Source organism: Sus scrofa, chromosome 12, assembly GCF_000003025.6.
Source record: "Sus scrofa isolate TJ Tabasco breed Duroc chromosome 12, Sscrofa11.1, whole genome shotgun sequence".
NCBI lineage: Eukaryota > Metazoa > Chordata > Mammalia > Artiodactyla > Suidae > Sus > Sus scrofa.
In genome coordinates, this window is record NC_010454.4 from 42,608,956 (window position 1) to 42,632,686 (window position 23,731).

Below are 23,731 nucleotides of genomic sequence, written 5' to 3' on the forward strand. Positions count from 1 at the left end.
CACCCTAACTGTCCACATTACTTTTTTTTTTTTTTTTTTGTCTTTTTGCCTTTTCTAGGGCCGCTCCCGTGGCATGTGGAGGTTCCCAGGCTAGGGGTTGAATTGGAGCTGTAGCCACCAGCCTATCCAAGAGCCACAGCAAGGGGGGATCCGAGCCGCATCTGCAACCTACAGCACAGCTCACAGTAACGCTGGATCCTTAACCCACTGAGTAATGCCAGGGATCGAACCTGCAACCTCGTGGTTCCTAGTCAGATTTGTTAACCCCTGTGCCACACAGGAACTCCCCACATTACTTTTTTTTAATTAAAATTTAGTAGATTTACAATGTTGTGTCAATTTCTGCTGCATTGCAAAGTGACCCAGGCATATATATACATACATTCCCTTTCTTGTATTATCTTCCATCGTGCTCTATCTCAAGACATGGAATATATCTCCCTGTGCTAAACAGTAGGACACATTACTTTCTCGACATTCTGCCTTTGTCTACTCAGCTGTGTTGCCAGCTCCTTTGAGACAAAAACTTAAATACTGGATTATCTCTCTGCATGGGCACATACTCTATTCTTTTTAAGAGGTACACATGTATATTAGTTTCCTGTTGCTGCTATAACAAATTACCACAAACTTAATGGCATAAAACAACATAAATTTACATTACAGTGCTGGAAGTCAGAAGTCTGGAAGGGGTTGGCAGGGCTGCATTCCTTCTGAGGCTGTAGGGGAGAATCTGTTTATCATCTTCTCTAGCTTCTAGAGGATGCCCTATTCCTTGGCTTGTGGTCCCAAATCACTCCAATCTGTGCTTTAAGTATTATAATTGCCTTCTCTCTGATCTCTTGCCTCCACCTTTTTTTTGGCCACACCCATGGCATATGGAAGTTCCTGGGCCAGGGGTCAAATCTGAGCCACAGCTGTGACCTACACCACAGCTGTGGCAGTACTAGGTCCTTAACTCACTGTGCCACAGTGGGAACTCCCTGCCCCCCTTATAAAGACATGTGGTTACATTGGACCCACTTGGATAATCCACGATAATCTTCTCATTTCAAGATTCTTCATATAACCGCACCTGGAAAGTTCCTTCTGCTATGTGAGGAGTTAACATTTGCAGGTTTCAAAGATTAGGATGTGGAAAAGTTTGGAGGGGGTCATTATTCTGCCTGCCACTGCCTGTATCATTATTTATTTCATCAGTCCTCTATTGACCAACATTCAGATTGTATTTAATTTTTCATCATTACAAACCATGCTGCAACGAATATCTTTGGACACATGTATTTTTGCACTTATGTGAGTGTATCTATTTGATGATGTCCTGGTATTGCACAATCAAAAGGCATATTCATTTAAAATATTGATAGATATTTTCTAATTCCTTTCTAAAGCATGAGCATTAATTTTATTCCTATGAACTGTTTTTGAGAATGACAGCTTGGAGTTCCCTTTGTGGCTCAGTGGTTAATGAACCCAACTAGGATCCATTAGGATGCCAGTTTGATCCCTGGCCTTGCTCAGTGGGTAAGGATCCAGCATTGCCATGAGCTGTGGTGTAGGTTGCAGACGAGGCTTGGATGCAGCATTGCTGTGGCTGTGGTGTAGCCTGGCAGCTGTAGCTCTGATTCCATCCTTCGTCTGGGAACCTCCATATGCTGCAGATGGGGCCCTAAAAAAAAAGGAAAAAAAAGAAGAGAGAGAGAGAATGACAGCTTCCTTACACACCCCAACACAGAGTGTTGTCAAACTCTTTTTTTTTTTTTTTTTTTTATTTTAGGGCCGCACTTGTGGCATATGGGAATTCCCAGGCTCTTTTTTTTTTTTTTTATTTTAGGGCCGCACTTGTGGCATATGGGAATTCCCAGGCTAGAAGTCAAATTGGAGCTGCAGCTGCTGGTCTACACCACAGCCACAGCACCGCTGGAACAGAGCCCTATTCAGCTCACTAGCAAAGCTGGATCCTTAATCCACTAAGCAAGGCCGGGGATCGAGCCTGCATCCTCATGGATCCTAGTCAGGTTCATTACTGCTGAGCCATGACCAGAACTCCCAAATTTTTAAATTTCTGATAATCTGCTAGTGAAAGTAGTACAGTAAGTTTAATATGAAATTTATGTATTCTTCATTTTAATTTCTTCTATGAACTTCCCATTGTCTGTTTTATTTATTGACAAATGATAGCCCTTCACTTACTATATATATTGCAAATATTTTCCCCAGTTTGTTTTGACTTTGGGCCACACAGAAGATTTTAGGTTTTACTAGTCAGATCTATTACTCTTTTTTCTTTTTTTTTTTTCTTGTCTTTTTGCCATTTCTTGGGCTGCTCCCACAGCATATGGAGGTTCCCAGACTAGGGTCGAATAGGAGCTGTTTCTGACGGCCTGCACCAGAGCACAGCAATGCCAGATCCGAGCCGCGTCTGCAACCTACACCACAGGTCACGGCAACGCCAGATCCTTAACCCACTGAGCCAAGGCCAGGGATTGAACTCGAAACCTCATGGTTCCTAGTCGGCTTCGTTAACCACTCCGCCACAACAGGAGCTCCTATTACTCTTTTTCTATAGGTCTTCTAAGTGTTTCGTTCTGTTTAGAAAAGCCTTCTTCAATGGTTTTTTTGTTTTTTTGTTTTTTAAGTCTCCCATATTTTCACCTTTTGGGGAGGGTTTAGAATTCAAATTCTTAAATCTTTGGTCAAACTGGTGTAGTGCTTTGTGTTCCCGCGTTGGGAAGGAGAAGGAGGAGCAGCCACGCTCTAAAAGGCTAGCAAGTTGTACCACCTTCATCACACACTGTCTCCTAGACGTCTGAAACCATACGCAGAGGAGAAAAAGGAATTAAGAGAGAAGTGGCAGAGGTCTTATCGTAGAGGTAATTCAGCACCCCGCCCGGCGCCGGCCCCCCCAGGGAGAACAGCCTAGCCGACCAGCTTCCCGGCCTGAGAACACGGGAAAACGGCGGAACGCAGATGCGCAAGGGCGGGGACCCGGCCGAGCCCGGCCACCGAGAACTGTACGGCAGCGGGGGAGCGATTTGGCGGGGACACAGGGCCGCTCTGAGGCCGCCGCGATGCTCCCCTCGTTGCAGGAATCGCTGGATGGGGATGAAAAGGAGCTAGAGAGCAGCGAGGAGGGTGGCTCCGCTGAGGAGCGGAGGCTGGAACCGCCGCCCAGCAGCCACTACTGTCTCTACAGCTACCGCGGAAGCAGGTGCAGCGCCCGGCCGCCTCTGTGGCCCCGCCCCGGCCCAGCCGCTCACCCCCGGGTCCCGCAGGCTGGCGGCTCCCAAACGCCGTCTTCTCCCCTCCCAGCCGAGGTCTCTGGCCCTCAGGGCCCTTCTCGGCTCAAGCCGTACTTCCTGGCCTGGACTTTTGTGCTGGCCCTCCCGTGCCTCTGCCCAGTCCTTGTCATCTCAGCCCCTTCCTGTCGCCCCTGCCTTTTGTTTAGCGCAGTACCTCGCACGCTCAATAATGTTAATTTCCATCCCATGTCCTTCCTGTCATTGTCTCCCCCTTTCATCCCCACCCCCCACATCCTTGTCCCCACCTCCACCTTCTGGTGACCCTCTGTTTTTGCTGCCGAGCAGACTTCCTGGGGTTCTTTTGGCCCTGTAAATTCTGTGTTAAGAGGACATTTCCTTGACTCTTCGGGATATTTAATTTAATTTCCCCCACCCCCTAGGTGGCCTGGAGAGAGAAAGGGCTCTTGTCAGCGCTATTTTATGGCTTTTCTCTATCAGTGAGGATAGGCAGTGGAGGATTCGCGGACTTCAACCTTGCGGCTTTTTAGTTGACTTTTTGCCCCTACCCTACTTGCGAGCGCCTCCCCCACCACACACCTACTTCCCTTGAGTTAGAACCCGTAGCTGATAGCTGAATTGCTTTTGTGGCTTGCAGATTGGCACAGCAGCAAGCCGACAGTGATGATGGAAGTCCGAGTGGCACAAATACAGAAACTCCCTCTGGTGATGATTTCAGGTAAAAACAGCTTGGCGGTGACCCGTGTATGTGCTTTTATCTTAAGGGCATCTATCTATCTTATGGATGTCAGGGGGTGCCCTATCTGCTCAGCTTTCCCTGAGTCAAACCATCAAGCCCACTGATCCCCTAGGATCCTCATCTTGATTTCCTTGTTAGTTCACTGATTCAAGGCTGGGGCAGATTCAAATACTGTTAGTGTCTCTCATGATTAGCCAGACGGTTATTCTGAACTTCTTGATTGGAACTCCGGTAAATATTCAATATTATATGGGTATCAAGAAACTTGAGGAGTTCCCATCGTGGCTCAGTGGTTAACGAATCCAACTAGGAACCATGAGGTTGCAGGTTCGATTCCTGGCCTTGCTCATTGGGTTAAGGATCCAGTGTTGCCCTGAGCTGTGGTGTAGGTCGCAGACACAGCTCGGATCCTGCATTGCTGTGGCTCTGGCGTAGGCCAGTGGCTACAGCTCTAATTCCACCCCTAGCCTGGGATCTCCATATGCTGCGGGAGCAGCCCAAGAAATAGCAAAAAGACCAAAACAAAACAAAACAAGAAACTTTAGAAAAAAGAAAAGAAAAAAGAAAGAAAGGAGTTCCTGTCATGGCTAAGTGGTTAACGAATCCAAATAGGAACCGTGAGGTTGCAGGTTCGATCCCTGGCCTTGCTCAGTGGGTTGTGGTGTAGGTTGAAGACATGGCTCAGATCCCGCATTGCTGTGTCTGTGGTGTAGGTCAGCGGCTACAGTTCCGATTGGACCCCTAGTCTGGGAACCTCCATTGCCGCGGGAGCGGCCCAAGAAATGGCAAAAGACAAAAAAAAAAAAAAAAAGAAACTTTAGGAGTTTCTGTCATGGCTCAGTGGTAACAGCTGGACTAGTATCCACAGGCTTCCATCCCTGGTCTTGCTCAGTGGGTTAAGGATCCAGCATTGTGGTGAACTGTGGTGTAGGTGCAGAGACTTGCTTCAGATACTGTGTTGCTGTGGCTGTGGTGTAGGTGGGCAGGGCAGATGTAGCTCCAATTCGACTCCTAGCCTGGGAACTTCCATATGCTGGGGGTGCAACCGTAAAAAGACAAAAAAAAAAAAAAAAAAAAAAAAAAAAGAAAAAGAAAAAAGAAGAAAACTTTAAATTCTCCCTTTTCACCTGTTGAATACCCTTTCATAGCTCCACTATTGCCCTAAAATGTAAACTCCAAGTCAGCAGGATTGCTATCTTTGTTCATTGATGTCTCCCTACCTTGTACCTTGAGTGGTGCCTGGCACAGGGTAGACATTTAATGTATATTTATCAAATGAATGAATGAACCTCAACACTTTGTGCAAAGTAGGGTATTCCCTGACTGGATGATGGATGATTTAAGGAATTTTCCAGGTGTTGCAATAAGGTAAGATTGGCCATAAGCTGCTAATTGTCAAAACTGGGTGCTAGGTCCATGTGGGTTCATTATATTATTCTCTCTACTGTTTATATGTTTGAAATTTTCTATAAAGTGAAATCAAAGACACAAAAAGTGTTGGATTTAAATTTTCTATTGGGAAATGGTGACAGAAAATCTTTTCTCCCTGCATATTCAAATTATAGTTTCTATTTATTTTATTTTTTTGGTCTTGTTTTTTAGGGCTGCACCCACAGCATATGGAGGTTCCCAGGCTAGGGGTCGAATTGGAGCTGCAGCCGCCGGCCTACACCACAGCCACAACCACAGCAACACCAGATCTGAGCCGAGTCTGCGACCTACACCGCAGCTCATGGCTATGCTGGATCCTTTAACTCCCTGAGCAAGGCCAGGAATTGAACCTGTAGAAAGAACTAGTCGGGTTCTTAACCTGCTGAACAACAACAGGAACTCCTATAGTTTCTGTTTCAGTTCAGTCTCGATAAACTGAAATGCTTATTTTTGGTTCAATAATGATCACTAAGCTGATGTGTTTATTCATGCGTCATAGGTGGTCAGAGCATTGAGGAGAGAAGAGGAGGCGTGACACCACGATCCGGGAGAGTAGAAGAGTGAGGGAACCAGGAAATGCAGTGATAGCTGGGCAGCAGTAAGGGCCCCTTTGAGGCTGCTGGTCATTCATTTAAAATGAGACTAGACACTTGGATGTGGGTTTTTGTCCAACCACGTTCAACTACAGAGGTGCGGGTGGAGAGCAGGTAGGGAGCTGGATTAACCAGGGCTGAGGTTTTGCTAAACAAATACAAGAAGGTGAAAAGAAAGGAGTTGAATGAGAGTGTGTGCAGGGGTGTGATTTTAGCAGCTGACCCTGGAATTTAAGCTGGGTGAGGAGGAGGGAGGTAAGGATGAGGACAGGATTGTGAAAAAGAGGCCAGTGGATTGAGGTCCCAGTGGAGACATAACACTAGCGAGAACGACTTGGAAATATAGGCCTGTTTTAAAGGATGAAGTCGCTCACACTTGGTGACACACATTCCTAGGAGCCTCACCAACAGGAGTCAGACGGAACGCTTTTCCGAGGCCTTAAGGAAGGCTTTTAGCAATATCCTGTCTGACTTAAGGGGTGTGAATGCATGTGTCTTTCCCTTGACAGCCTCTCCTTGGTGGATACTAATCTACCCTCTGAAGTGGAGCCCGAGCTGCACAGTTTCATTGCTAAGCGTCTCTCTAAAGGAGCGGTCTTTGAAGGGCTGGGTAATGTTGCATCTGTGGAGCTGAGGTCAGTGTCAAATGTGCTGTGTCCTGAGCTTTTATTTCTGAGCTAAATATGAGAAGTGATGAGAAACTCCAAAAGATCAGCTTTTACTAGACCTGCAAAGTTTATCTTTGTTCCCTAGTAGCTGGAGCACTGGGCTCATACACAAACGTTTGTGGAACAGAATTAACTGAATGGCAGAGACTCTGCCTTCTATTTACATGGTGAGTCTTGTACTTGGAAGAAAAGAGCTCCTTACCAAAACTAAAATTGTACACTTCATAGTTTGTAAAGCGCTTTCACTTTACACAGGGGTGACAGAGCAGATTCTACTTACATTTTCAGATGAGGAAATAAACTCAGAGACGATCCCAAGGCCGGCCGCACTGGTGGAGCTCAGGCTTAGATGTGGCTGTCCTCAGCTGAATACCAGCCATCTTTCCATTACACCCCTTGACTGTAGTTCACTTCAGAACATAATACTGGCATAAATGCCCCTCAGGAGTATGAGGCCACAGGTTAAAACTTCACATCTGCCTGGAGCTTCAGTGATTGATGAAGGTTTAGAGGCACATGGATAAACTATGAACAAGAGTGAAGTTTGCATGAGTTTTTCACATAAGACAGGAGAATTCAAAGAAATTCCATGCTTTAGCTAAAACCCATTATAGTGTATGTTCATTTTCCTGTGTTGTTTTGAGTAAACCGAGCAGTCTGGGAAGCTCTGACCTACTGAGCAGCCTAATGGATCAGAGTGGTCTACACAACTACATGCATGAACCTCGCCGAGGTAGACCTTTCCCAGGGTGCAGCCCAGTGGTATGACCTCATGGACAAGGGCAGCTCCCGAAAGCCAGGGATTACCAGCCTGACTGCTGTCTCTTTGCCTTGCCTCTTGCTGCATCATCACCTTAATGTGATGAGCCTAAAGCCTGGGGCCCAAGAGCAGAGCCTGCACCCCTCAGCCCTTTCACCTGCCAGGCCCATGCCAAGGCCTTTGCCTGACCAAAGAGGAGGACTGTATGTTACCTTTTACTGCATGGCCTTTATCCTTCTGGGTTCCTGGGGCAGGGACGTGGGCTGGCTCTTTCCTGCTCTGCCTGCACATTCTTCTTCCTGCCCAGCTCCTCAGGGCTTTCTGTGTCTGTGCCTGGCCACTGACAGCACTAGCAGTGGCATTAGCTTATGCCAATTAGCTTATGATAGCTTTTGGAAAGACAAAAAAACAAAAAACTACATGCATGAGTTATCAAAATAATACATTTTGCCTTTTCTTTCTTTTCCAGAATTCCAGGTTACCGAGTAGGCTGTTATTACTGCCTTTTCCAACAAGAAAAACTGCTTCCTCAAACAGCAACAATGGACTCTGAACATAACTCTTCAGAGTATGTGGTCTGTTTTTTAGGAGGGTCTGAAAAAGGACTTGAGCTATATCCTTTCTTTGGTCTTTGAGGACATCAGGATGGAAAATGCTGACAGGCAGGGGGAGAATTATTACCACCAACCTCTGAAAATGTTTTCCACCTCTTATACATTGACTTGAATTTCATACCGTCGCATGACCAGTTTGTTTTGGCTTGTTTTAACTGACAGTCACTTGAGAGATTTTATATCACCTATTGTGATATTAAAACCCTATCTTGATTCATCCTTTATTGCTTCCTTAAGAACATACTTTCAGGCTTGAATTGGACAAGTACAGTCAAGGGTTAAAAAATAACATGAACTGTGAGGTAAGATGATTACTTTTTTTTTTTTTTTCTCTTTTGGTCTTTTTAGGCCTACACCCGTGGCATATGGAGATTCCCAAGCTAGGGGTCAAATCAGAGAGCTATAGCTGCTGGCCTATGCCACAGCCAAAGCAACTCAGGATCTGAGCAGCATTTTCAACCTACACCACAGCTCACGGCAACGCAGGATCCTTAACTCACTGAGCAAGGCCCAGGATTGAACCTGCATCCTATGGATGCCAGTCAGATTCATTTCCACTGAGCCATGACGGGAACTCCTGCATTAATATTTTTCAAGACTGAGATGATTAATGTTATGTGACTGTTCTACTCGTCACACCATCCAGATGGGCACAGACACTTAAATTCTGAAAATGTGCTGCCCTGTGGGCTGGTAGAAAGGTGAACCCGGTCCTGTAAGTGCCGTGACGTTTCACAAGGCTGCTTCGAGTGTTTTGGCTCCATGAAAAATTCGGTCCATCAAATTCAAAGGGGTGTGGTAGCATGCCAAGCCAGGAGCGGGAGGACACTCTCTTCCTGACCACTAGACACTTAAGATTTATATTCTGCCCAGAACTAATGGCCCACAAACCCTTTGGCACCAGAGACAGGCTCTGCAATGGAATGACTGTCCTGGAACTCAACATCAAAGTTTTTTAGAAACATACCACTTTTCATTAATCAGTCCTTTGTGAATTAGGTATATCCGTATTGACTCCTTTATCCATACCTTTTAAAAACTACATGTTCAGTTTGTGGCAGCTACTTAAGTCACAAGTCTTATAAATTTACTACCCACGACATGTGGTAATAATTCCTTTTACTTGCCATGCATGTGCTTACAGGACACTGCAGGAGAGAAAGGATAGCCTAGGAGTGAGCTGCTGTCCCAGGCGGGGGCTCTCCCATGGGTCCCCAGGGAGCAGCCCAGCTGAGGAAGTGAGATGAGCTCCTGGCGGAGCGGGCTTGAGTGCTGTGAGGGGCGCTGACGTGTATCCTTCCATATTCGCATTCTGAGTGTGAGAGAACTGTCCCATCTACAGCCCTTCAGTCACTCAGCAGGCACTTTATAGGCTCATACATGGATGTTTCAGACGTTGGGCCAGGGGCTGGGGAGAGGAGGACTATTGAGCGAGTATCTCTAAGAGACCACAGTCAAGTGGGAGGAGAGGAACAGGTAAAGGCCCAACTCCTTTCAGTGAAGAAACAGTCTCTTCATTTTACATAATGCATTTCTTAGTGTGTTTCTAAGAAAGGCAGTACAGAATTAATCCACACTCTGCCCAACAAACCCAGCAAAATTGTATCACAATTCCTTTTTTAAAATTGGTGGTGTTGGGAGTTGCCATTGTGGCTCAGAAGTTAATGAACCCGACTAGTATCCATGAGGACACGGATTTGATCCCTGGCCTCACCCAGTGGGTTAAGGGGCCTGCATTGTTGTGAGCTGTGGTGTAGGCTGCAGATGTGGCTTGGATCCTGTGTTGCTGTGGCTGCGGTGTAGGCCGGCAGCTCCAGCTCCAATTTGACTCCTATCCTGGGAACTTCCATATGCCGAGGGTGTGGCCCTAAAAAGCAAAAAGAGAAAAAAGGAAATGTTAAGTGCAGTAAGGTGAAGACTTATTTTAAAGCAAATGGCATTCTCTCTTGATCTAGGACAGGGGCGGGGAGCACCACATACAGTCCTACCTGAGCAGCTGGTTTGAGGACGTCGTATGCCCCATCCAAAGGGTGGTTCTTCTCTTTCAGGAGAAGCTTGCCTTTCTGCTACATGCTGTGAGTACTGCCCACACAAAAGCATTTCCTTAATTGAGAATCACTTCGGCAGAGTTTGGGTTATTTAAAGACATATTTATTTCCTTCGACTATTACTTTCCTCCCGCCAAATGTTCATGCAGACCGTGCTTGCAATTAGGATAGATCACACTCTTATTTACTCAGATCTAGAAAGTTACACTACTAAAGTAGAACTGTAAACACTAAGACTTCCTAATAGGATAAAACACTTTAAAATAATTACTTCCTAAAGTGATCTCGGAGGGGTGTAATTTCCAAAACAATTTGAGAAGGAAAACAGAAATCCAAAGTGATTTTAACTATATAAAAATGTCCAGATGAAAGCTGGAAAATTCACTCAAGTATCCAAATAATGGGGAAGGCTTGAGTAAATGGCCACATCTTTCATTTAAACATGTGGTGGGTAGATGCAACTGAAGCTGGATGGTCCCATGCAACCAGGCAAAGCCAAGTTTCAGACTGTTGGTCGGCAGCAGTTGGCCAAGGCTCTGGCGAGCTCCTGGGCAGCGCCCGGCAAGCACTGTCTGGCCTGCTGGTTATTGGGGGAAGTGACGCTTAGTCTTGTGTAGCTGCTCAACAAGGAAAACTGGAATACATGTATTAAGCTTTATTTTTCTCTCATAGGCTCTGAGTTATACTCCTGTTGAAGTTAAAGAATCAGATGAAAAAACAAAGAGAGACATTAACAGGTAAGTTTTGCAAAGAGAGAACCCTTTCCATAGCAAGCCTGATATTTATGTTTTTCACACCCCTGCCCCCGCAACCCCTGACCAGTGCAGAATGCCTTTCTCCATCCCATCCTGTAATACTGTTTATGGAGAAGGACTGTGTGTGTGGCAGGTTTCTGAGTGTGGCCAGTCTCCAAGGCCTTATTCACGAAGGCACAGTGACATCTTTGTGCATGGCCATGACAGAGGAGCAGCATGAGTCTGTCATCATCGACTGCAGTGGTGCCCAGCCTCAGTTCCATAACGCAGGTGAGCTACAGCCTTGGAAGCTGCTTCCTGGTGCTCTCACGAATCTGTTCCCGCACTGAGAACAAACGACACAAACGTGTCCTTCCTGCCTTCTGTGGTTTTACATGTTTATCCCCAGATCACCAAAAACAATAGTAATTCTAGAAACATGGAAAGCATGTCATGCCTAGCAATCCCACTCATAGGTATACAGAGAAACTCTTGCGTATGGACACAAGGAGACCAATAAATGCAAGATGTTCATTAGGGCACTGTTTGAAACAGCAAAGAATTGGAAACAGTTTATGTGTCTGTCAACAAGAGAACTGATAAACTGCTCTATGCATACAATGGAATAATATATAGCTGTGAACATGAGTGAACTCGAGCTCTATGTCTCAGTCCAGCACACAAACATACCATATAGTGAAAGAGCCATTAAAGGAAAATACAGTTTTAACATTTGCAAAAGAATTCCATATCGGGCTTAGAGATAAAAAAGTACGTGGCAGAAGTTTAAAGAAAGATACGGGCGTGTTAATCCTTTCTGATGGGGAAGGAGAAGGATGCCATTCGGAGGAGGCAGACGGGAGCTTCAACTCTCTTGGTATTTCTTAGCCAGGAGGTGAACACACTATTTTTTTAGACCATTAAATAATTCAGTATAAGCGTTTTTACAGAGGAGGAAAGAATATTGCAGTGTGTACAAATATTGAATCATTATGTTATACACCTGAAAGTCATGTTATGTGTCAGTTATACCGCAAAAAAAAAAAAAAAAAGAAAGAAAAAGTAGATATAAATATCCTTGTGCTTTGTAGGATTTCATTTTTATTTGTTTTCCTAAAATATTTTACAGGAAGCAACCGGTTTTGTGAGGACTGGATGCATGCTTTTTTGAACGGTGCTGAAGGAGGTAACCCTTTTCTCTTTCGACAAGTCCTGGAGAACTTTAAACTAAAGGTAACTAATTGGCTGTGCCAAGTGCCACGTATAATCTTTGAATTTGATTAGTGCCAGTGACTGAGTAACAAATCTGCTTTACAGCTACGATGTGTATTAACTAGGATGTTCTCAGAACTAGAATCTTCAATTTCCATTGATACCAACAGCATCGAACGTGCCAGTCTCCCCACGCCCAGTCAGGACTGGGCATCTAAACTTTTCATCTTTGCTAATCTGACAGGTAACAATGGCACATTGCTGTTTTTATTTGCATTAAACAAATTCAGAGTAATTAAACCAAATCCAAAACAGTTCACCCCTTTCTCCCTCTCCTTACCTTCTGCCTCTAGTGGCCGTGAGTCTGCTCTCTCGAGTCTGCGGGCTTGGATTCCACATGTGGAAGAGATCATGGGGCGTTTGTCTTTCTCTGTCTGACGTGTCTTTCTCGCACTCAGCACGGTGCCCTTGCGGTCCATCCACGCTGTTGCAGATGGCAGGCTGGCTTGCTTTTCGCGGGCTGCGCGGTAGTCCATGTGTCTGTATACCGCAGTTTCTTTGTCCACTCACCCACCGCTGGACACTTGGGCTGTTTCCATGTCTCGGCTGTCATAGGTGATGCTGCACACGGGGTGCAGGTACCTTTTCGAGTAGGTGTTTTTGTTTTCTTCACATAGATGCCCAGAAAGGGCATTGCAGGATCATATTTTTTCATTTGGATTATTATCTTGGGGTATATTCCCTAAAGTGGGATTAACAAGTCAAAGAGTATGACTGCTTTGGTTTCTACTACAAATTGGAAACTTGTACTTCAGAAAAACAGGAACAAATTACAGAATGGCCAGCAGTGTGTGTGGGTTTTCTATGCAGAACCTAGTAGAATTTATTAATCTTACTTTTATTAATTTAATATTGGAACTCCATAGCTGTTCAAATCTGTGTATCTTTTTTTTTTTTTTTTTTTTTTTTGGTCTTTTTGCTATTTCTTTGGGCCGCTCCCGCGGCATGTGGAGGTTCCCAGGCTAGGGGTCGAATCGGAGCTGTAGCCACCGGCCTACACCAGAGCCACAGCAACACGGGATCCGAGCCACGTCTGCGACCTACACCACAGCTCACGGCAACGCTGGGTCCTTAACCCACTGAGCAAGGGTGGGGACCGAACCCGGAACCTCATGGTTCCTAGTCAGATTCATTAACCACTGCACCACGACGGGAACTCCCAAATCTGTGTATCTTTAGTATTCAGGCTGAATATTTTTCATATTGTTTTACTATTTGTAAATTAACAAAAAGACATTTCAATGGCACAAATCCATCCACTATGATGACATAGTGATATAAGTTGTAAAGGCAATACTAGTGAAATATGTTACCTGTCATCCTTTATATGTAAACAGTATCTTTATATTTTTTGATAATTGTCAAGTAGAGTCCAGGTCTTAACCAAAAATTCACAATATTCTGTATCTATTTTGTATAATAAGCCTTATTCATAATAATTAAAATAATTTTCTAATTTTTAAAAAGCAAACAAAAAACTAGAATCCTTAGAAGGCATTTATTTACATTTTTAAGTGTCTTCTACATACATATCACTGCATTTCCAATTAATTCAGCTGAGTGCTTGCTGGTGTCTTAGGGACATCAGACTTATGATTTGCGATGCACCTTAGTTGGCAAGCACCAAAAAAGTGGTTCCGTATCTCAGTGTTCAAAATTGTGGTGTGGAGGCACCCTATGTAGGAGATCTGTAAAGTGTTTTTACTTTATGTAAGAGATTTTGCTCTACCAAGGGTACAAGTATATTAGTGATAAAAATGATGAAAATATTTTTAGTAAAAAACCAATGTCTCAGCACCATATGTGAGTTCTCAGCTGGACAGGAGATCTTTTTCAGGCTTCATTATTATTTCACTAAACACATATTTAACTGGGTAATCTTTTTCTAGGCCATACAAGACACAAACAATTTGAAGAGATTTATCCGGCAGGCAGAAATGAATCATTACGCTTTGTTTAGATGTTTCATGTTCCTAAAGAACTGTGGCAGTGGAGATATCCTTTTGAAGCTTGTCAAAGTGGAACATGAAGAAATGCCCGAAGCCAAAAATGTGGTTGCCGTCCTCGAAGAATTTATGAAAGAAGCTCTTACCCAAAGTTTTTGATCACATATTTTGAGAGAACTGTATTGTGAAGTTATGCAAGCCTTGATATTTGAACCTGCAGTTGTCACAACTGTCATAGGATTCTTACTTAAGATTATTGGAAACATTCTAGATTTTTTCATTTTGTACTTTTAGGACTAAACCTAATTAGACATAAAAATCTGAGGAACGTCTTCACCGAGTCCTAGATAGATGAGTGTTGGGAGTTGAGAAAGTTTTACATTTTTGAGGGGCCATAAATTCTAGACTTTAGGGAATTGTTGCTTAAAAAACTTCAGAGGTGATTTTGTGGTTTCTCTGAGGAGTTTGCTGCAGTATTTAGCAACTTTTCCTCCCAGAAAAATCACAATACTTCTTTTTCGGTGTGTTATAGCTTCTTTTAGAAAATGTACTCATTGTTTTAGGATAGATTAATACCACGACACCGTTTCAAAGACAGATCTGTGCATCCTGTGGGTGCTTGATAGATTTTTTTTTTTGTCTGATTGATAATGGCCTGGATGATGACGCCAGCTTTTATGTCAGTATGCAAATAAATCATGAGTGTGTAAGGGATTAAATGAGCTTTAAAAATAGATGTACTAGCTTCAAGATAAAACATTATATCTGATGGAAAGCTCCTGAAGAAGTAGCCCCACCACTTTTCTTCATTCCATATATTCCTCTATTTTCTTTTCTCTTTTATATGAAAATGCTGGAGTTTTTAAACAGAGGGTTAAGAAAGAAACAAAGTACATACATTGTACAAGCAAACTGTAACATAAAGCACACAGATTCTTCATGTGGGGGTTACTCATTGATTTTAGGTTTTTGTACATTTGTTACAAGCCTTGTATTGTTTTACTCTGAATCAACTGAAAGTGTCCTGAGTTAGAGCCATTTATAATTCCCATGGAAGCTAACCGTAGCTCCACACATATGACTGCAGTTGTTCTGCATAGCCCTTTAATAAATCCATTTGATAATGATTTTTTGTGTAGAAGATCAGAAGCCTTGTGTTCTTACTGCCCTCAGGAAGCTCAAAGGAACACAAGCTGGTAAAAATCCTCTCCTAAACTCATCTAAATTCACATTAAGTGCTGAGTTGTAACTTTCAAAGTGACCGACAATGGCCTTCTGCTTGATCTTCATTGTAGAGAAGGCTGGCGGTGCGACTTACCGAATCACTTCTTTCTTTAATGAGAAATACAATTCAGCATCCTCATAAAGGCTTTCACATGGTTTTAAACTTTAATAACTTGGATTATAGTCAGTGTAGGACAAAAATCCAAGTAGCATCTTTTTTTACAGCATTAAATTCAGAATGACTATGGGAAACAAGCAATTTTTTTTTGGCTGCACCCATGGCATGTGGAAATTCCCAGGCCAGGGATGGAACCCGTGCCACAGTAGCATCCCAAGCTGCTGCAGTGACAGCACCAGATCTTTAACCCACTGCGCCACAAGGGGGACTCCAGGACATCAACAGTTTGAATCTGGAAGACATATTTTTCATTTTCAAATTCACATATCCTTCAAGAGTCCATGTTGTAAATAGCATTTAAGAGCAAATGTATAACCTTCTTCAAGTCATTTATGGATAGAGTCAAGGCACAATTACACAGTCTTTCTTTTTTTTTTGGCTGCACCTGCAGGGTGCCTAAGTTCCCCGGGCCAGGGATTGAACCCATGCCACAGCAGTGACAACACTGGATCCTTAACCCACTGAGCCTCCGATTACATATTCTTTGTATATACTTTTATAGACATTTTTTGTAATGTATGCTCACTACATTATACAGTTTTATACGATACAATCTTAATTTAAATGTGTGTGATAAACCATACATCCCTACTGTAGACAAGGCAAATAGTGACATGGAGTTGGATATCTTGTGGGCCATGAGAAGAAATTCAGAGAGCTCATGAACATGTACTGTATTCGAATTTTAATAAGCTAATATATTAACTTTTAAAGTTTTAAAAAGGATTTGTTCAGGTGTGTGTGGAATGCATTACATATTATTTGTGTGCTATACACACATAGGAAATATATGTTTGTCATGTATCAAAAAATGGTCTCGATTTATCTGTAATTATATTTATAATAATAATAAATTTAGCTTCTCACCGACACAGTCATTTTGATTCAGTGAGCTCAATTCACCAGCCTGACACTTTGGTTAATTCACAGCAAGTTGATGGGAAAATTATACTCATTATGCTGAGGAACTTGTTGAGGAGAATCAAATCACCCTGCTGGGATACACCTTTCTGCATCTCGCAGGAGGCATCAAGAGTTAAGAGCAATTTCCATCACAGTGTTTTATTCATTGTCCAGTAAAGTTACACCTGTCGCACTCAATAACCCAAGTCAATTCCTTTCATTGTCATTCACTATTAACCACGACAGAATGCCTGTCCTTTACCAGAGCATCACTTACACCAGACGCCAGGAACCCCTGCAGGCTGCTCAGAAATAAGATTCAGTTACTAGGACTACACTTCTTACCCACGTGCCTTCTCAGCAGTGGAGACCCCGCTGGCTTCAAGGAGTCTCTCCACTTGGAGGTCTAAGAGGGCAGCTCCAGTCCTCTATCTGCTGAACTCCTCCAATGTGCCTCACGGACTTTTAAGTCGCTCTGAGCTGGCTTAAATGCTAGGTTCTGGAAATCTGGGCGTGAAAGAGAGCAGTACGGAAGTGAGAGCTGTGGATTTTCTTGTGAGCTGCTGCGGGGAGGGCTGACGAAGTGGAGGTCCTGTTCAGTGAACATGGAGGGAATGTTCCAAGGTTCATCACTGTGGCCGGACGGCCCTGGGCCCCATGCAGTGAGACCGAATCTTTAAACAGAGACCTTGATGCACCTTCAAACTCAGGGTCCTTAAAGTCCCATACAAACACCTAAAGACAGAAATGAACTTAGGAGCCAGGCAGTCTTGAGTGTGACTCCAGTGATGCCATATCCTACTAGCCTTCCCCTTGTGTGTATACTTAAGTCCAAGTAGATGTGCAATGAGATGAGAATAAAGGACTGAAAGTGCCTCACCCAGTGCCCTAGCACATAACAGGTACCCAGTAAATGGTCTTCATACTTACCTCACTGTTGGTAAACATCTTAAGTTACGGGAAGAATGAAAATCTGGTAGAAAGGAGGAAACAGAAGCGCGAAGACGGAAGTGGCGGGAGGCCAAGTGCAAAGCCAGCTAAAGGGTTTCAGCTGCCAGGGAGCTTGCCTGTAACTGTCGCGGGTACGTGGCTGCTGACAGGAGCCGGGCTTTCCTTCTAGGCGAGTCAATTCTCCACACTCCAAACGGAACTGGGTTCTTGGAGCTTTAGGCTGAACTATGCTCGCAAGTTTGTTCCAGGATGACTTGTGCCATCCCAGAAAACACTTAGAATTTTTTTTTTCCCCTGCACCTTGTGGAAGTTCCTGGGCCAGGGATCAAACCCACACCACAAGAGTGACCTGAGCTGCTGCAGCCGAACTGCCAGATCCTTAACCCACTGTGCCACAAGGGAACTCCTCAGAAATATTTTTAAATTTTGTGAAAATTTTATGGGAAACAACTCCCACAGTGAGTTTAATGGGGTAGTTTAATCCTCAAGGGAAAGTTAAATTACAAATGGAAAGACCACATACACCGCCATTAGCCTAGGAAATGGGTGAGAGCAAGTCACTTTTTCAGGCTTCACCCATTCAAAGCCCACTCAATGGTTAAATTCACCAAGCACCAGAGTCTGCCTTTAACACTTACAGTCCTCTTATTTTTCCTTCTGTATGTGGGCTGTCTGTGCCCTTTTAACCTGAGAACATTCCTAAACTTTTCTCAAGGTCAGGGTCCTGATCGCCCTTGAAAAGACCTAAAGATGAGGCCACTGGGGTAAAGAAGGAAGTACTAGGATATTCTGATGAAGATTCCTCCAATAATAATAGTCCAATATCTCCTGAGGGTACAGGGCAGGAGTGGAGGGAGGGGCACCCACCAGGACAACTGGCACAGAGGGTCTTGACCTGAAGCTATGGACAAGTTTCCTTATTCACAACCCTCTCCCCCTAAATCGTATACAAAATTGTCTATCTGTGCACTTGTGTGAGAAGAGAAATCCTAGCTTTCCTCAGCCACTCAAAAGAATTCAGTAATTCAAGAAAGGTTAAGAACCACCAGGCTGGAAACACCAGCTCATAAACCCATCCCCACTGCTGCCCACTCTCTCCACCGGCCCTGCCCCAGGTGGAGATGAAACAGGCACCGATGCCAGCCCTCCAGGTCATGTCCCCAAGAACCACTGGCTTAAAGAAAAAAGAAATCTTTAATGGAATCTGTGCTCAAATAATATGTTACAACAAAAATATACAGAATGTACATGATACAAAAATATTTAGAAACAAACGTTGCAGCTTGTGTTTTGTCTCCACTTACTGGCGTCCTGGAGGGAAGATCAGTGTCGGGCAGTTTTTTAAGGCAGAGGAGAATCGGTGCTTTCCAGCCAGGCCCTGGGAGCAACATGAACGATGCCAGCAAAGGGCTGCCACCGCACCCCGGAATCAGCATTATTTGCCAACGAAACTGGACACTGGGGGAAGAGCCGGGCTTGGTGAGCAGCAACTCCCTCTAATCCTCCCAGCAAAAAAGGTCCTTGTGGAAGTTGAGAATCCTATTAGCTGGCAAAAGCGTCTCATTGGGGAGCTTTTCCTAATTAAAAAACGCATGATGAACGGTATCATTAAGACGAAATTTCTCCTGTGAAGCTTGGTTTTCCTTTCCCCAGTTTCAGGGATCCCTCCTCCATTTGAGGAGGGAGTGAGTCTAGGGCCGCTGCTTGGGGAATCCTCGGTTTTCAATCTTTGTAGCTTGTGGACAAAAGGCCGACTGGCCTCCAGCCTGGATTCTCTCCACCCTGCTCGCAGCGCCCGGGCCAGGTGGCCGCGCTGGACGGGGAAGGATGGGGAAGCATTGCCTGGAGCTGGCAGGATGCTGGGAACGTGGGAGCAAAGAGACCTGCTGGGGACAAAGCCAGACCCCCAAAAGTAAACCTTTCTTACCAGACAGCTGGCTCCCAGTCCTGTGTGGGACACCTGCGTCATGGGAAGTGACTACTGTCACCACTGCGCAGTCCTGCTTGGAAGCGATGGCCGGGAGAGGTGGAGGGGCGTCAAGCGCAACAAGGAACTTGGGGGCTGCTCTTGGACAGGGAGCAGCAGGGGCTGGTGGCCTGAGATGTAGAGGAGGCTCCCTCAGCGTGTCCCAGACCTCACAAGGCAGACTTCATAGGATGGGAGACGGGACCTCGGCCTCAGGAAGTCCTTCCCGGTCACAGGCTTCCAGCTGAAGCCCTGAGGGAACTGGGTGCTTCTCCAAGGGCTTTCTAGAATCTTCTGGTTCCCAGTCTTCTCGCCCCTGAGAGAGGAAGGCTGCCCGGGCGAAAGCAGAGGTGGGTCTCTGCTCCCTCCACCCACATCCAGAACTCTCAGGCCAGGAGAGGGATCTAGAGGGAAAGCCCTGCCTCTCAGCAGGGCACCTGCCACCTCTGTCCCACCGGGAAGGGACAGCACCACTCAGGGTTAGCAGAGGTGGCAGTCCATGGCGAGACCCCCTTCTCCATCCTCACCCAAGTCTTTTGGGCCCCCGTTATCGTTCAGAGTCTCCTAAGAAGCTAACTCTTCCAGCTGCCCCTGTCTCTCAGCAGGCAGAGGGTGGCTGGCAGGGCACAGACTGGGGCAGCTCAGCCAAAGACCTCGGCCCAGTCCCGGGGGCGGGCAGCGCTCAGCACAACATGGGCTCAAGTGCAGCGTGACCTCGGAGCCTTATGTGGGGCCCAGGACAATCTATTCATTGCTGGGCAAAGCCATGAAGGGGTTGGCATAGCCTGAGGCTGAGCTGGGGTAGGAAGACACTGCCCATCACAGGTGATCACTGGGGACAGGAAGCCACAGTGGCCTAAGACCCCCGAATGCCTGGCCTGGCTGACCCTGGACCTTGCTTCATGTAAGGGCATGCAGCTGCCCTGTTCCTGCGCAAACTCAGCCTCCTGGGCTGTCTGTGGTTAGGAGATCCTGGAGCCGTATAAAGGGAATGGGATGGTTTATCAAAGGTCGCCCCCAACCCTCCGGTTGGGGTCTGCACCAGCTCCTGCAGGGGGTCACCCCTCAGCCTCATTTTGCCACTTGGGTGACGGGTGGGGATGGATTTGACCATCTCCATCTCCCTCCTGCTCTGAGCATCTGAGTCCCTGGGCCGCCCTCACCGCTAACACTCACCCAAGCACCCAGCAATTCTTCTCCAGAAGCAGTTTCCCGTCTGAATGGGGATCCTTTTACTGCAGCCTCCTGTGCCCCAACTCAAAAAGAGCTCTGGCCTCAACATTCCTGCCCCTGCCTCTCCTGCACCCTCAAGGCTCCTTCCTCCTAAGGGAGACAGAACAGAACCTTTTCTGATAGGAAGGCTATTCTAGATGGGAATCAGAGCAGAACGTGGTAAAGGCAAAGAAAACCTCAGCATCCTGAAGCTCCTGGAAGGGCCCGAGGTCCCCCTCCACCTCCAGGTCTCCCCCAGGTTGGTGATTCTAGGGAGGCACCGGGAGGGACGACGGGGATGGGAAAGAAGGGGGCAAGCTTCGCTAACAGCAAGGATCCGCAGGAAGCACACCCTCCCCCTCTCAGCACCCTCCTCCCTCCCACGCAGACTCCCCCACCCCCACTGCCCGTCGCGGCTTCCTCCGCAGCCTCTCCCATCACACATGCAATCACCCGCCAAACCACACACAAGCATGCGCGCGTCAGAGCACCGTCTCTGTGAGCACAGGCGAGGCACGTGGTGGGGTCAGGGCAGTGGAAGGGAAGGAAAAGACCCAGCTCATGAGGGCACGGATGCTGGCGCACTGGTGGGAGATGTCAGCCTCGGGGAGAAGTCCAAAGTTGATGCCCTTCCCCAGGGTGCAACGCGGGATGAAGCTCATTCCCTCCGCTCTCTGAGCAGCCCCAGAATCTCCCTCCTCTGCCCACCCCAGGCAAAAAAGGCCACATCCCCATGCCCACCAACCTGCGTGGGAGGGCCCCCTGGACCGCCTAGGCCCAAGTCACATCTTCCATCACCAGACCCCCTTCCCCTCCAGAGCTCCACAGGGGATGTTTCCTGGCCCGCAGGGATCTCAGGGCTGGACAAGGGCCTGCCTGGCTCCTACACTCAGGTTTCTCACGGCGGCAGATGAGGGCAGAGGGTGCTGCCCAACTGGTGACAAGGGGGGCCCCCTGAACACATAGGACACGCCCAGCCACTCTCACCTCACCCCAGGCCTTTGTCCTGGTCTGACATCTTCGGAATAGTCTAGAAAGACTAAGGAAGCCACATCCACCTCCCCCGACAGGTGCCTTTCAGGAAAATGCCTCCACTGTCTCTGCTCAAACCTGAACACAAATATCACAGCGGCCCAGCGTCTCTCGTCTCCTCCTCCGCGGCCTCACTGAGCTGGTGATGAGAAAAGAACACAGCTGCTCCTCGCCGATGCTGCTGCTCCCTCTCTGCCCTGACCAGAGTCCTTCAGGGTCTTAGGGGGGTGGTGGCAGCTTTAGGTCCAGCAGGGTGTAGGCAAAGATGTTCCAGAAGACAGCGAACAGCACAAAGACGGTGTACATGGCCACGAAAATCCACCACAGCGACTGGTCCTGCAGCCTCTGCTCATAGTTCCTCAGGACCACCACGCCCAGGGTGATGCCCACGGCCACGCCGCCCAGGTGTGCCACGAAGCTCGGGTGAGGGCAGGGGGGGTAGGCTGATGGGTGGAAGCGCAGCCACACGGCCCGCCCAAACTCCATGCTCACTGCCAAGGGGAAGCACAGAGAAGTCTCGGGAGGGCTGCAGGGCAGGGCCGAGAGGGGGGCCTTGCATTTCAGCAGGACAGCCACCCACCCGGCCATCCACCCACAGATTCATTCACTGCCCAGCGGGCCAAGCCCCATCTGCTCCCTGCCCATCTGCTCTTGTGATGACCACAGACAAACCTCCGTTCTCCCAGAGCTTACGGGGTATGGAGGTCGACCAGCGTGCAACGACATACATAACGTAATTTTAGTAAAAGAACTTCTATGGGGAAAAAAATAGGTGATTAAAAATCAATGCCAAGTTTAAGGAGGGGATTCTTTTTTTTTTTTTTTTTTTTTTTTTTTGGCTGCAGCTGTGGCATGTGGAAGTTCCTGGGCCAGGGACTGAACCTGCGAAACAGCAGCGACCTGAGCCACTGCAGTGACAATACTGTATATTTAACCTGCCGAACCACGAGGGAACTCCAGGAGCGGGATTCTTTAGTTGGGGGAATCAGGCCAGATCTTCGGAGAGGAGTAACATTTGACTATCAAGAGAAGGCCATAAGAAGAACGGTCCAGGCGGAGGGGACAGCTCCATGCAGAAGCCCAAAGGGCCTTGCACCCCTGTAGTCCTGCGTCCTGGAGGCTCAGCATCCCCATCTGAATAAATTCATGGCCTCTATGCACCTGCCTGCACTGCTGGAACATCACTCACAACCTCAATAGGGGCTAGCACTTAACAGTTTGTGAAGTGTCTTCATGTACTAGCTCCAAACCCTTAGAGAACCTTCAGAACCAGTGTTTGTGTGGTTGGGAGGAAGGGCGAGAAGGGCAAAGAAGGAATGGAAATAAACCTCAACAGAGTTCTGGAATTGAATCTTAACAGATTCTAAAATGCCCCCATCCACCCTGCTTGCATGACCCTCCCGGGTGGTCCAATCCAATGGGGAAATACTCTCTGGACAGGTGCTGGGAAATAAGCGCCACTTCTCTACCGACCACCCAAAGAACACCAAGGGCTGGTATTCATATCCCCATCTGACATACTGAAAGTCTTGGAGGGCAATTTTGTACTTACGCAGTGAATTAACCAGAGTGCCTCTCCCCACCCTAACCCCTCCTGAGAGGCCAAAGATGGTCTTTCCCCAGGGAATTGCCCAGCCTCTGGCCAGGGCCCTGCAACTCCAGGGATGGCCAATAGATGGCGGAAAAGGAGCGGCCAGGGACACACACCATACGCCGCCTCTCCAGGCCCTGGGGTCCACAAGGGAGATTTGAAAGGCAGTGGTCCCTGTTCCAAAACAGCATTTTAGTTCTTATGAAGCTTGGAGCTGGATTCTTTCAAACAGCAAGACTCGTGATTCGGTTCCCTTCCTTGCAAACAAACTCAGTCTGAGCAGACAAGGAAGATACATTCTCCCTCTGCTCCCAGCCCCTCTCCTCCATGGCCCCCCACTACCCAGGCTCAAAGATTCTGTGAGTTTTAGGGCTAGTAGGTCCTCTCTGGGATTAGAGATGCTCCAACCCCATCCAGGAAGTAGGCCACAGGGCCCTGAAAGCCAGGGGGTATAAGGGATGGGAAAGTGGACTTAAGTGGAGCCCACCCAGGCCCCTCCTCCCTCTCTCTTTTGTTCTGGCTCAGTCTTCCTCTTCCTCACGTCGCAGGGGGCTGACCCAGGCAGGGAGAGTCCAGGAGCTCCTGCCCGGCCCTGGGCCCTGGCTGGCC

The 23,731-nt window shown here is 46.8% G+C and overlaps 2 protein-coding genes across 5 annotated transcripts in view; one reads left to right on the plus strand and one right to left on the minus strand.

Moving 5' to 3' along the window:
- C12H17orf75 (chromosome 12 open reading frame, human C17orf75) lies at positions 2,979-16,345 on the plus strand. 3 transcript variants are annotated; one of them, XM_021066070.1, is made up of 11 exons: positions 2,979-3,211; positions 3,898-3,978; positions 6,533-6,658; positions 7,921-8,064; positions 8,310-8,367; positions 10,021-10,140; positions 10,786-10,850; positions 11,002-11,138; positions 11,977-12,080; positions 12,165-12,303; positions 12,413-12,873. In XM_021066070.1, exons 1-11 carry the CDS (start codon positions 3,072-3,074, stop codon positions 12,676-12,678), a joined length of 1,380 nt encoding a protein of 459 aa, XP_020921729.1. In that variant the 5' UTR covers positions 2,979-3,071; the 3' UTR covers positions 12,679-12,873.
- RHBDL3 (rhomboid like 3) overlaps positions 14,693-23,731 on the minus strand; it is a 52,665-nt gene continuing 43,626 nt past the window's right edge. For both annotated transcript variants that reach the window (XM_021067455.1, XM_021067454.1), the window contains one exon: positions 14,693-22,022. In XM_021067455.1, the coding sequence (XP_020923114.1) occupies positions 21,751-22,022 (272 nt within the window). In that variant the 3' untranslated portion in view covers positions 14,693-21,750. The remainder of the gene's footprint in view (positions 22,023-23,731) is intronic.